The sequence below is a fragment of the Podarcis erhardii genome (assembly GCF_964252035.2).
Source record: "Podarcis erhardii genome assembly, chromosome: 16".
Lineage (NCBI taxonomy): Eukaryota > Metazoa > Chordata > Lepidosauria > Squamata > Lacertidae > Podarcis > Podarcis erhardii.
The window spans coordinates 37,483,825-37,497,641 of record NC_138514.1 but is presented as its reverse complement, the minus strand read 5'-3'; the positions used below and the strand labels follow the sequence as shown (position 1 = coordinate 37,497,641).

The window sequence follows — 13,817 nt, the reverse complement described above, 5'->3', positions numbered from 1 at the left end:
CCTCCAGAGCTGCAGCAGGCAGCCTCTTCTCTGAGCTCTAGTTGTTACCTACGTAATGCGGTTTCTAATGGCAAGTTCTGCATGGGCCTAGTGAGGTGAGGTGAGAATATTCTTGAAAATGAGAATGTTCTTGAGAATATTCTCTGCTAGAAAATTCTCCAGTATACAAACTGTAAATTCTAATGTCAGAACCAGTTTTACAATCCTCTTTTAAAAAATCTAGTAAATAATAAGTCAAGCTGTGACACTGCCAGTGTAAGTAATGAGTAACGGGGTTTTTTTTATCCAGTTACATTACTGAGCATTGTGTCATTCACCATTGGCAGTTCTAAAATGTGAGCTACAGAAAACATTTTTTTTTTAAGTTTTAAAAATGTTATTCATTTAATTTGATGAACATTTGAATTTGCAAGTATTTCAACTATATGTAATAGCATTTTTTCTATTTGGTGTCACCTTATTCTTAGCAATTCTATACCCTTGGCCATACAGTGTGATTATTTTTTTCTTACAGAAAGTAGCTTTAATATTTATACACTTAAAAGTACCTAGGCTTATACAATTATGTGAGGTGGCCTTGATTTAAACAATTAATGTTTCTATATTTTTATTTAGTGCCAGTAACTGGTTTTTGCAGTGCCATTCAATGGTACAAAGTGCCATTTACCAGAGACATACTGATAATGATAATACATTTAATGTTAATGGCTTCTTTTTATATGTATGCATATAGTTTTATTTATCAATATTTATCAATATATTAACTAATTATACCATTTTCAATTATTAAAATGATATCATTTTCAATGCATTAAAATGAATATTCTCCTATTTTAAATGAATTTCTCTAATATTCTCATTAATCAAGAATATTCTCCAAAAGATTATTCCTGAGAGTTTAACATCACTACATGGGCCTTGAACAACACTAGTGTGTCCTAGCTTGCGGTTTGGGGGGCATTTGAATCATGTCAAGGTTACAAATTTAAGCTGGTCTCAAGGACAGTTTTCTTTTTTTGCCAAAATGGTCTACAGGAAATGGATCCAAGAAATGGCAGCTCTGTGATGCGAACTACCTAACAAATCAATTTCCTGGCTTATCGGGTGGTGGCGGGAGAAGGAAAGGAACCACAACAGCAAATCAGCGCTCAGATCTGCTGCAGGGTGAATGTGCCTCAAATGTGGCAAGCTTTAAAATATTAGCAAAATGCCCGACTACCATAATGGAGTGGATCGCTGGGGAAAAGTTCTGGGGGTTGCAGGCCTCAGTGTGTATGAAATAAATCCTTTCCAGCTGAGTTTGGACATCGTAGGTCCCTATACATGTTCCCAGAATAGATATGAGGTCTCCCATTCATTACTTTTATCATTAAGACCAAAGTGCCCCTGAACCGGGGAAGACGTGTGACTAAAGGCACAGTTGACCAGAGGCAACAGACCATCCGTCCCAATGCTGCCCCTTTCACAGTTAAAGGGGGGGGGGGGTTGGAAGGGGGCTATTAGTTTAACAGCAAAAAGTGTTTGCATAAAGGTTCTGAACCTCTCTGCCTGAAATCAGTTGCTCCAGAGGCTTTTCACCATTCCTCGTTGGGAAGAGAGAAGGGGCTGCTTCAGGCAGCAGATGGGCATAAGAAGAGTCCTGCGGGATCAGGCCCATGGCCCATCCAGAACAGCATCCTGTTTTCACAGGGGCCAACCAGATTCCAGTAGGAAACCCACAAGCAGAACTCCGGGTGCAAGAACACTCTCCCCTCCTGCTGTTTCCTGCAGCTGGTATTCAGAAGCACGGAAGTGACAGAAGGTCATTGGAAGGGAGAACAGTGTTTGTTCCCCCTGCGGTGGAGAACGATACGCAGGAAGATGCCTTATACTGAGTGAGACTACTGGTCCATCTAGTTCAGTATTGTCTACACTGACCGGTAGACTCTTCAAGGTTTCAGGCAGAGCGTCTGTCCCATTCCTACCTGGAGTTCCCCAGAACTGAACCTGGGACCCGTTGTCTGCAAAGCGTATGCTCTACCGCTGAGCTATGGGCCTTCCCCAAATATTATCACCCTGTCGCCTGGCCAGCTTTAACCAAGGGGACGCTACCTCACCCTTCGCCTTGCAGCAACTCAACTTAGAGGGAGGGGAGCCCTCGGAAGATGGGGGTCTTCGGGAGTCACGAGGAGCCACTGGATACAGGAGCATGTGGGAAAGCAGCACAGTCACATCGAGCTGGGCCTTGACCCAAAGCCGCCTGCCCCCCTCCCCCAGCGATGAGGGTGCTCCCCTCCTTACCTCTGCGTGTCAGAGATGCACCACCAGGCCCAGGCCCAGCCGCCGTAGACATACTGCTTCTCGTCCGACCCGCAGCAACCACCTGCAGAGGAAGCAGAGAGAGGGGTTGGGAACGGGCGCTTTATTTCGTCTATAAAGCTCCGAAGGATGCCCACCGTTCCAAAGGGGAGGCCTTTCCAGGGCAACCAGCAAAGCAGTGAAAAGCTAAAGGCAATGGTATGCCCAATATGATGGCAGCAGAGCCCAGATATGTCAAACTGCAGCAGACCCGCTTGCCTGTTTCAACCCTGCCTCCATTTCTGTTCCCTTCCATCTGCCTGCGTTTCCAGATTGTAAGCATCTCGTTCTTTGTAAATCGAAAAGGGCGTAAGGAGAGCTTGAGAGCTCAGGCCAATGGACCCGCTAGTCCAGGATCCAAAGAGATGTCCTAAGATTCTAGTCCTCATGATCATAAATAAAGGAGTGGTTTAATTAGGAAAATAGGAAGCCGCCTTTTCAGAAGCCAGTCCAATTGGTCCATGGAAGGTAGTGGACTCTCCTTCACTGGAGGTTTTTGAACACAGGTTGGAGGGTCATCTATCAGGAATGCTTTAGCTATGATTCCTGCATTGCAGGGGGTTGGACTAGATGACCTCTGGTGTTCCTTCCAACTATGATTCTATGACACAAGCACCAGAGTTCTCTCCCCTCCTGCAGTTTCCAACAACTGATATTCAGAAGCACTGCAGTCTCCAATTGTGGAGACAGGGCACTCATGGCTAACAGCCATCCAGCCCTCTCCTCCATGGATCTGTCCATCCACCTTTTAAAGTCATCCTAGTTTGTGGAAAACATTGTTTTTCACAGTTGAACTACGTGCTGTGTGAAGAAGCCCTTTCTTTTCTCTGTCCTGAATCTTTCAACATTCAGCTTCATGGGATGCCCACAAGTTCCAGTCTTATAAGGGAGAAAAGCTCTTCTCTATCTACTTCCTCTCTGCTAGGCATAATTCAATAAAATATAATTGCAAAGGAGGAGTATACACGAGTAGCCAACAGTTGCAGGGAGAAGGTCAGGCAGCCAAGGCTCAGAATGAGCTCATGCTTGCAAGAGAGGCTGAAAATAATAACGAAAGGTTTCATTAGCCATGTCTGAAACAAGAGGAACAACAAGCAAGCGGTAGCTCCTCTGCATGCAGAAAATGGAAAAAAGCTATTGGGTGAAGGTAGAACAGTTCAACACCTACTTTGCCCCTGTCTACACCCAAAAGGAAAGCAGTGCCCAACCTGGGGGTAATAGGATAAACAATGGAAGGAGGGAGCTGCAGCCCATGATAGGAAAATAGGTAGTGAGGGAACACCTAGCTACTTTAAATGAATTCAAATCTCCAGGGCCTGAGGAGCTGCACCTAATGATACTAAAGGAGCCGGCAGGTATAATCTCAGAGCCTCTTTCTATAATATTTGAGAATTCTTGGGGAATTCTCCCTGTAGATTGGAGGGGGGCAACTGTTGTCTCCATCATCCAGAGAGAGAGGAGCCATCCCAGTTATAAAGGCTGGCCTCCAGGAGCCTCTGGGGCACAGATAATTAAGCAGTCGGTGTGTGACCACTTAGAAAATGGTGCAGCATGAGTTTCTCACAGACAAGTCATCCAGATAAATTTCATTTCTTTTTTTTAACTTTAAACTTCTCTGTTGGGGGATGCACAACTGCCTGCAACTGCCCTTAATTTTCTCATTGTCTCGGCAGCCGTAGGAGACGCTTGCTTGCCACTAAAAAAAAATTAAAAAAAATAAAAAAGCAAGTTCTCAGAACTTCAGAAATAGCCATATACAGCTTAATGGATAAGAAACAGGAGCAGGTGGGGGCTGGCACAACAGGACACTCCCCCCTCTATCACACACACTCCCATCCAGGCCCAGTGCAATTTCCTGCTGCAGCTGTGCAGGAAAGATTAAATCAGGAGAGGGAGCCAAGAGATCACCTATGACCGAATTGGTGCAGAGCCATTCAGAAGCTCTCCTCCTCCTCCTCTGGCAGGAAGGCAGGGAACTGGGCCAGTTCCCATTCCTCTGCGCGTGACCCACGCCTGTGACTTTCTCAACCTCAGGGCTCTGCCAACTGTGTTTTGCAACACACCGCCCTCAGCAGACAGCCCCCCACAGCTCAGGAAGATTTTGGAAGCAAAGGAGGAAGGAAGCATTCCGGTCCCTACCCGGCCCAGAAGGAGCTTTTATTAGGTCGTTTGTTTGGAAAACGAATATTGTATCCCCCCCCTGCCTTTCCACTCCTGCACTTCCGTCAAATCTCCAACTCCTTGAACACCTTTGTGAATCAATTCTGCCCAATCGTTCAGATTGATTGCAGTTGTCTCTCAGAGGAAAACCAAAATAAAATATATTCAGAACAAGCCAGGAAACCAACGGCAAACAGTGAACACCCTGTCCCTTCAGAGCTGTTTGGCATTAACACACCCCTCAATGGGGAGCCCAGAATTATCCCGGAGGATTCGGCCCAGAAGCACCTGTGGGAGATGGCGAGGCACCTGGGTGCTTTAAGAGTCTGAATGCCAATAACCCACTGTGGAAACAGAAGGGGCCTGGAAGAACCAGTGGTTTCAAAGCAAGTCTGCCCGCTCTCAGGGACTGCAGTATCTAGTAATGGGGACCTAAAGGTAAAGGTAAAGGGACCCCTGACCATGAGGTCCAGTCATGGCCGACTTTGGGGTTGTGGCGCTCTTCTCGCTTTACTGGCCGAGGGAGCCGGCGTACAGCTTCCGGGTCGTGTAGCCAGCAGGACTAAGCCGCTTCTGGCGAACCAGAGCAGCGCACGGAAACGCCGTTTACCTTCCCACCGGTGTGGTACCTATTTATCCACTTGAACTTTGATGTGCTTTCGAACGGCTAGGATGGCAGGAGCAGGGACCAAGCAACGGGAGCTCATCCTGTCGCGGGGATTTGAACCACCAACCTTCTGATTGGCAAGTCCTAGGCTCTGTGGTTTAACCCACAGCACCACCCACGTCCCGTGAAAGGGGACCTAGAACTTTCCAAATCCCTGAGAAAAATCCAAAAACTCCACTGGGCCTCCAAGATGTCGGTGGCAGGGCGCCTGCGGTGCATGAGAGAGGTGCCAGGTTCAATCCCCAGTGGCATCTCCAGGAAGGAGACCCCGTGTCTGAAACCCTGGAGAGCTGCTGCTAGTCAGTGTAGGCTATAGTGAGCGAGAGGGACGCATGGCCTAGCTCAAGAGCTACTCAGAAACTTGAGGACTGGAGTCTTACTTTAGGGGAATGGCTTGTGAAGCTCAGCAGCAGAGCACCTGCAGAAGCTCCAAGGTTCAATCCCCGGTGACATCTCCAGGCAGGGTTGGGAATGGACCCTGCCCGGAACCCTGGAGAGCCACTGCTGCCAGCCAGTGTAGACAACACTGAGGTAGGTGGGCCAAAGGTCTGACTCAAGGGAGGGCAGCTTCCTCTGTTGCTCATTAACCAGCCACTTTCCTTCAGCACCCACCACTCTGGAGCTCCCCTTGGCTTGCAAAAAAAAAACCTCCACTGCCAAATGCAGCCCTGCAGGCAAGAACTTCATCTCAGAAGCAGGGGGTGGGGGCTAGTTCAGAAGGCGAAAGCAGCCAGAATTCAGGTGGACTGGTTATTCCTCCACCCCAAAGTAGAAAATATTGCAGGGGGAGTGTAGTAGCAAATGATGATGGTACTGTATTTTGGGGAGGGGAGGGAGGTGGAGAGGAAAGGAGGACTGGCACTGAGAAAGGCCGGCCAGCCACACCCACTGCTGTTTTCCTCATTCTGCCTCAGGGAGGTCCCTGCTGGCTGTGTAATCAGATTTGCTCAGATGGAAGGAAAAGTGCAGCCAGCAGGCAAGATCCTGGGAGACAACGTTAGAAACGGAGATATGAAAGCGAGGGGCTAGATGGCACCTTAAACCAAGGTTATGGGTGCAACAACGGAATGTCTAGGTGTACTTTTTAATAACAAGAATACAAAGCTGAAAATGAATGAACTGCAGCTAAAATATTTTGTTCATTTTTCACATGGTCTAGTCCTTCCCCTGCCCCCCCCCCAATACTCTTAAGTGGGTCTCTTCTCCAGTCTTCAGAGAGTAGCTGGGAGCCGGGAGGAAGAAAAAGGTCCTTCTTTCCTTCCACTCCACAGTTTTAACCTGAAATCTTAGGCGCGGAGCTCAGGAACCCTCCCCTGGGGACCAAGGGACCACTATGAGCAGATCATCCCAGTTCCTTTGCCATTTTGGAGCACTGATGAGGCTCTCTCTCTCTTTTTCTCTCTTTACTGCTATTTGTATAAATTTAAAAGGACTTTGCAGCTCGCTCTCTGTTTGTTTTTTAAAGAGTCACACACAAGCACAGCAAGGTCCACATTCACAGAATGTCGACTAACTTCCTTATGGAAAGACATTCTGGATTATTTTTTTAAAATATACCTTTAAATCTGTGAATTTTCACAGGAGAACTATGACTGTGACTGACTCTCACATACGATGAAACACTTGAGACCACGTACATTTTTCTTTATTACGAGCTTATGGGGTCCTTCTTATATCCTTCTCTTTTGTATTGTTTTGTTTTGCAATGTATTTAACTCTCTGTTTCCCTTATCCACTTTATAGTATTTGTACACATTTTCCTGTATTACAAAACTATACTTATATATATATATATTTATACTTTGTGATATATCTCGTATACAGTATTGCGATGTTTAGCTGGTCAGATATCGCCCAGCCCTAGGCCTTATTACGAAATGCAACTTTGAAAACTCTTCTCAAACAGGGTGACAGTAAAGGCTTAGTTGTAAACCTACTCATACTAAATTGGCACGGTGGTGGAATCTGGGGCTACACAAGAGAGGAGGGGGGTGACCCGCTTGTGATCTTCCAGAGGTACCTGAACAGCTGCTGGAAAGAACAAAGCATACTCGCTTGATGTAGCAGCAAGGGTTTCACCTCCTGGGTTGAAAATACTACATCTCCTAATTACATGCAGCTTGACATGTAAAGGAAGCAGAGCAGGGCTTGGAGAGGAAGGTTCCCCCCCCTGCCTAGAGAGCTCTCCCAAACAAGGGTTTGGAGGGGGAGAAGGGAAGCAGAGCAAAACAGAGGCTGCTCCTCCCTCTCTGCTGCTAAGTCTTGGCAAAAGGAATCCTGATTCCCGAAAAGATAGCAGCTGTTGGAAAGGAGCCCACCTCTCTCCAGAGAAAGGCTGTTGCACAACGGCCTGTCCTTCCTTACAAGCTAACGGGAATTTTTGCAACAGGCTGCCTGCACAGACGCAAAGTGGGTCACGGGTTCATCCATCTAATCTCATTTAGACGGAGAAATAAAGACAGGCAGTGCTCATGCTGCATCTCAGGGCAACTGCAGGCTGGTGTGCCAAACTAGCCAGCAATTTTGGCAAACAGTCCCCGAAGCCACCAGCAGAGGTACAACCCACACCTCAACAAAAGCAGCAAAGCAAACACAGATTGTTTGCTTGGGAGTTAAAATAGAACAAGGCAGCATGAACAGTCCAGCTGCCAGGTTATCATGGACTTGTCCCGGGGGCTCGACATTCCCTGCAAACATCGGAAAATGCTGGACACACACACACACTCCACTCCAAGACTTCACGCCACAGGTGGGCTGCAGATTAGTAAGGGGGCCTCAGTTTAAACCTAGTCCAGCCTGCCACAAAAACTAGCTGGGGAAGCCATTCCCTGTCACGGAAGGAAGCAATTATTCCATCCTAATAGATTAGTTAGTACCTTGTCAGCACTGGGTGAATGCAACTCTCACCCTGATTATGATGCTTTGGGGTAGGATTTAAACAAGCAAAAATCCTCCAGAAATCTTTCCCTGGTAACGGTTCTCCTGGCGCCACTTGCTAGTTAGGTGTAAGTTTTTTATATTCATTTGTTCTACCATTGGATTTCTTGAGGAAGAGGTGCTGGGGCCCAGCCCCTGCCGGAAGCCACAGGACTCCCGTAGCGGAGTCATGGGGCCTTATCCAAGATACGGAGCGCCAGGATGTGGTTACTCAAATCAGAGGCATGTTGATTACTTCATGTCCTCATTGCAGAGAGAGGGCAGGGTGGGATGACTCTGGCACTGGAAGAAGGTTCAGGGGTTTCGATTTGATTAAGTCTTCTGCTCGCAAGGCTCCAGGCCTCCTGACACGCACAGGAACACAGCCTGCATTCATCTGCTGCTGGACACGGACCAATCCTGCAGTGCTAAGAACGCTTCCCATTTCAAAAAGTGCCCAGAAAGCAGATGGGAAATGCTGTCCAGTAACACCATAGACCCTTGGATACCATTTTCTCCTATCAAGGGCAGGCTGGCAACACAACTTGCGAGCACAGCCTGCCTGCCTGCCACAAGACTGGGGGGGGGAGGGGGAAATCCAGGACTGATCATGTCTCTTGAGGGCTGGTAGCATACAGACAACACAAATGTGTGCTAGTATGCCTGTACAAATTCACACACGATAACTGGGGTCAGCCTTGTTACTCCTACGCTGGAAAATACCAGCTAATAATAATAATTTAAACAAATACTAATTTTATTATCTAGCTGGGTTTCCCAACCAACCTGGGCAGCTTCCAGCACATATAAAAAGATAACAAAATGTCAAATATTAAAAACTTCCTGATACAGGGCTGCCTTCAGATGTCTTCTAAAAGTTGTGTAGTTCTTTAGCTCCTCTGCATTTGACGGGAGGGCGTTCCACAGGGTAGATGCCACTACCGAGAAGCCCCTCTGCCTGGTTCCCTGCAACTTCACTTCTTGCAGGGAGGGAACTGTTATAAGGCCCTTGGAGTTGGACTCAGTTGGAGTTGGAGTAAGGCCCTTGGAGTTGGACCTGGAGAAGAGTGACTAGTGGGGTGCCACAGGGTTCTGTCTTGGGCCCGGTCTTATTCAACATCTTTATCAACGACTTGGGATGATGGACTCAAGGGCATCCTGATCAAATTTGCAGATGACACCAAACTGGGAGGGGTGGCTAACACCCCAGAGGACAGGATCACACTTCAAAACAACCTTGACAGATTAGAGAACTGGGCCAAAACAAACCAGATGAATTTTAATAGGGAGAAATGTAAAGTATTGCACTTGGGCAAAAAAAATGAGAGGCACAAATACAAGATGGGTGACACCTGGCTTGAGAGCAGTACATGTGAAAAGGATCTAGGAGTCTTGGTTGACCACAAACTTGACATGAGCCAACAGTGTGACGCGGCAGCTAAAAAAGCCAATGCAATTCTGGGCTGCATCAATAGGAGTATTGCATCTAGATCAAGGGAAGTAATAGTGCCACTGTATTCTGCTCTGGTCAGACCTCACCTGGAGTACTGTGTCCAGTTCTGGGCACCACAGTTCAAGAAGGACACTGACAAACTGGAACGTGTCCAGAGGAGGGCAACCAAAATGGTCAAAGGCCTGGAAACGATGCCTTATGAGGAACGGCTAAGGGAGCTGGGCATGTTTAGCCTGGAGAAGAGGAGGTTAAGGGGTGATATGATAGCCATGTTCAAATATATAAAAGGATGTCACATAGAGGAGGGAGAAAGGTTGTTTTCTGCTGCTCCAGAGAAGCGGACACCGAGCAATGGTTCCAAGCTACAAGAAAGAAGATTCCACCTAAACATTAGGAAGAACTTCCTGACAGTAAGAGCTGTTCGACAGTGGAATTTGCTGCCAAGGAGTGGGGTGGAGTCTCCTTCTTTGGAGGTCTTTAAGCAGAGGCTTGACAACCATATGTCAGGAGTGCTCTGATGGTGTTTCCTGCTTGGCAGGGGGTTGGACTCGATGGCCCTTGTGGTCTCTTCCAACTCTAGGATTCTATGATTCTATGATTCTGTGTCCAGGCTGAATGATGGGGGTGGAGATGCTCCTTCAGGTGTAATGAAGTTTAAGAGGAGTGCAATTATAAAGCATCAAATTAAACAGGTATTTGTACAGGCTAAGGTTTTATTTTCCATGTGAAAGAGGCTACTAGTGGGAAGCTGATGCTCTGTGGGCATATGTGAAATGAGGGAAGCCTCTGGGTCATGAACTCACAGAGCAGCTACTCGACTCTCAATCTACAATTGACTACAATTTGGGAGAACTGTACTGCTCTACGTTACAGAGCTGTTGTGAGGATTACAAGGACTACATACATGTGGTTTGAGTGCTCTGGAACATGGTATATAAAATGCTAAAAGCTAATGCTGGTGTATTTCCATCCCACACTGTTCCCGTCCGAAGTCTAGGCAGGGGTGGGGTTCTCCCTGCCTATCAGAACTTCCAAGCAGGCAAGGAAGGACAGTAACTCAGCAGTAGAGCACCTGCTTTGCCTGGAGAAGGTCCCGGGTTCAATCCCGATTCTCCAGTTAAAAACATACCAGGGAGCAGAGAGAGTGGAAGATCCGCAGCTGCCCAAGACCCTGGAGGAGACGCTGCCAGTCAGAGTAGACAACACTAGGCAGAGGATTAGTGGCTTGACTCAGTAGGCAGATCCTCATCTGCAGAGGCTGAATGGCCATCTGCCAGGGATTCTTTAGCTCTGATTCTTGCATTGCAAGGGGTTGGACTAGATGACCCTCGGGGTCCCTTCCAACTCCACAATTCTGTTATTCCATGTTTGTAACAGGATTAACCTGCACAGCCATGGTTCATAGAAGACACACTCTGCCCATGTTCATGTTATATTCCATATTTTCTTTCCAGACCACTCGAGGCCAAAGCAGGAGGGTGTGGTGGTTATTAAGAGTGCTATGTTTTCCCCAGAATGATTTTCCATCTACTGCAGTAGCTTTGGCTACACTGAGACAGTAATAAAAGGGAGAATGGAGGCTCTCAAGGGAGGTGGAGGCTCCCACCACCAACACACACACACCCTGGCCGCTTTTACGAGCTGAACTGGCCTCTTCCAATTGTAATCACAGCAGCTCACACCTTCTTTTTCCTGAAAATAACTTACTGGGCTACAAATCACGTATTTTGCCTTGGAAATGTGTTCCTGTAAAGCTCAGATACTTGGCAGAGAACACATTCAGAGGCACCCCCACCCTATTAACTGTAATATCCGCGGTTATGGAAAATGGTAAGTGGGTTGCAGGATCCTCATGAACCAGGAAGAAAACATTTCAGGAGATGCACAAATACAATCAATCTAAGTTGCATTTTCATACAACTGTTTCCCATCAAGCAAAAGCACCTGCCCACTTTAATATGCCTCAGATGAAAACAGGAAGCATTCAGCACCATTTTCTTAAGAGAAGTTCAAATCACTGAGAAATGGATCCCTAACTAATTTTGCAGTTTGTGTCAGGAGCGGATGGGAGCTCACCTGAATGCAAACCAGCTAATGCTCAGTCCAAGCGCTACAGACCCCATGGGACACATTGTGTCACTGTTGTGATTATTATTCATAAACAAAAACCCAAGGCCTTATGGGGAGCTCGGTGCTGTACAAGGTGGGTTGTGTGTGTGATATTATTAATATTAATGCTAATTTCAATTTTCTAAAGAACTGTACACTTTTTTAAAGACAGAGACCAAGTGGCAGGGAAAATATGTGTGCATGTTTTCCAGAGACACAGGCTGTGTTCATTTTTGTTGCGGCAAAACCAACAAATAATCTTATGCCATAATAAGAGTTGTTGGTCTTTAAGGTGCCACAAACAAGACTTTTGTGTAGGTTGTGGGTTGTTTTTTCTTCTTCTCCATATTAGGCGGTATATAAATGCCACAAATGGTGTCCCCCTGTGTTAAAAGAGATCTCTGCATACTTTTGTGTTTATGAACATGTGTATGTACATAATGTATGTATCTTTGTATATGTAAATAACACTCTTTCTGTGGCTGCAAACATAGCATATATACGATATAAATAAATGTGCACAGGAGAGATGTGATATACCTATATGTGCATGATATATATATCTGTGAATGTGTGCAATACGTGTAAGAGAGATATCAGTGTGTGTCTGTAAGAAAGATGTGTTTGCAATGTTTGTGCAGGCGTAAGAGAGAGCTCTGTGTGTATGGGCGCTATGTTGTTTGCATAAGCAATCTCTGCGTGTGTTCTGTAGGTGGGTGCATAAGAGAAATCTCTGTGCTGTGCTGTGGGCGCGAGAGATCCGTGTGTGCCGTCTACCCATCCGTGTGCAGGCGTGGGAAAAATCTACGTGCGCGCGCCCTCTCTATGCGAGAGACACCTGCGCATTTGTACATGCTGTGCTGTTTGTGTAACAGGGAGATCTCCGTGTGCCTGGGATAGATGCGCGTGTGTCCTTGTGCAAAAGAAATCTCTGCGTACCTGTCCGCTCCCGTGTCAGAGAGCGCTGTGTGCATGCAGGCATACACGTGTGTGTGTGTGTGTGTGTCTGTGTGTGTGTCCTACATGTGTCCCCACAGAGGGGAGGGATAAAGCCCCCCCCAGGCCTCACCCAATTCAAGGAGGAAGACCCCCCCCCCGGGAGGAAGGAGAACAGCAGGAAGGAGGAAGAAGAGGGCGAGGCAGACCTTCAAGGCAGACGACGAGCTGCGGAGGGAGGGGGGGGCCTCAGCGTCCCTCCCCCCCTTGAGGAAAACAAGCCCCCCCCTCACGCTCCCCCACTTGGTCTCCTTACCTGACACGACGAGGGCCTCGTTGGGCCCCACCGTGTGGCAGTTGCCCATGGCGACTCGACCCAGCCAACGCCAAGCAGCAGCCCGCCCCCTCCCACCGACCACCACCACCACCACCACGGCGCACGCGCACTGCGCTCCGCCCGATTAACGGGTCGGGGGGAATCTTCGGGAGGAGCGGCAGCGGCGGCGGCACCGCCTCCTTCCTCGGCTCCTCCCCCGCCCCTGAAGGCTCCGCCCACAGGAAGCGCGTCCGAGGCGGGGGGGGGAGAGGGAGAGCGTGGGCGGGAAAAGGAAAGAGCGGGAAAGGGGAGCGGAGGGAGGAGGAAGAGGCCGCCGCCGCCTCCTCCGCCTTCGCCTCAGGCCGCCATTTTGGGCGGAGGAGGAAAGTGTGAGGGGGGGGCGGGAGGAAAGGATAGAATAAAGTGCACCCCTCCCATCTTCCTCTGAACACGCGCCCTTTGTGAACACACGTCGCGTTGTTTGGTTTTCGTTATTATGTTATGTGTTTTCGCGTTTTCGCACGAGATCCTCCTCCAGAGAAGGGCAGTGTATAAATAAACAAAACCCTCAGAACTCGAAAAAAAATTACTATCCGGGCGGGGCACAATAAATAAAAATATAATTTATTATTGTTGTTGTTGTTATTAACACACCACACACTCCAGGTCCCAGGTGGGGTACAATCAATCAATCAATCAATCAATGATGGTAAATATCATTCTTGTTGATTCTTGTTTAGTAGCCCTTCACCCCAAGGTCCCAGGGTTGGGTACATTTAAAATATAATTTAAAAACAGTTTTAAAAACAGCTTGCCATTGCAGAAGCAAGGCAGGTCCTAAAAACCTACATCTGAATGGTCCTCCTTGTCTTTTAAGGGCATCTTCCCATTTGTCTCCTCTCCCTGCATATATTTATTCTGTG

The 13,817-nt window shown here is 47.6% G+C and overlaps 1 protein-coding gene across 3 annotated transcripts in view; it reads right to left on the bottom strand.

The window, feature by feature from the left end:
• Positions 1–13,056, bottom strand: part of FLOT2 (flotillin 2) — a 27,182-nt gene extending 14,126 nt beyond the window's left edge. For all 3 annotated transcript variants that reach the window (XM_081844234.1, XM_081844235.1, XM_081844233.1), the window contains exons 1-2: positions 12,895–13,056; positions 2,281–2,362 (exon numbers count right to left, since the gene is read on the bottom strand). In XM_081844234.1, the coding sequence (XP_081700360.1) occupies positions 2,281–2,362; positions 12,895–12,943 (131 nt within the window). In that variant the 5' untranslated portion in view covers positions 12,944–13,056. The remainder of the gene's footprint in view (positions 1–2,280; positions 2,363–12,894) is intronic.
• Between the last annotated feature and the right edge of the window lie 761 nt (positions 13,057–13,817).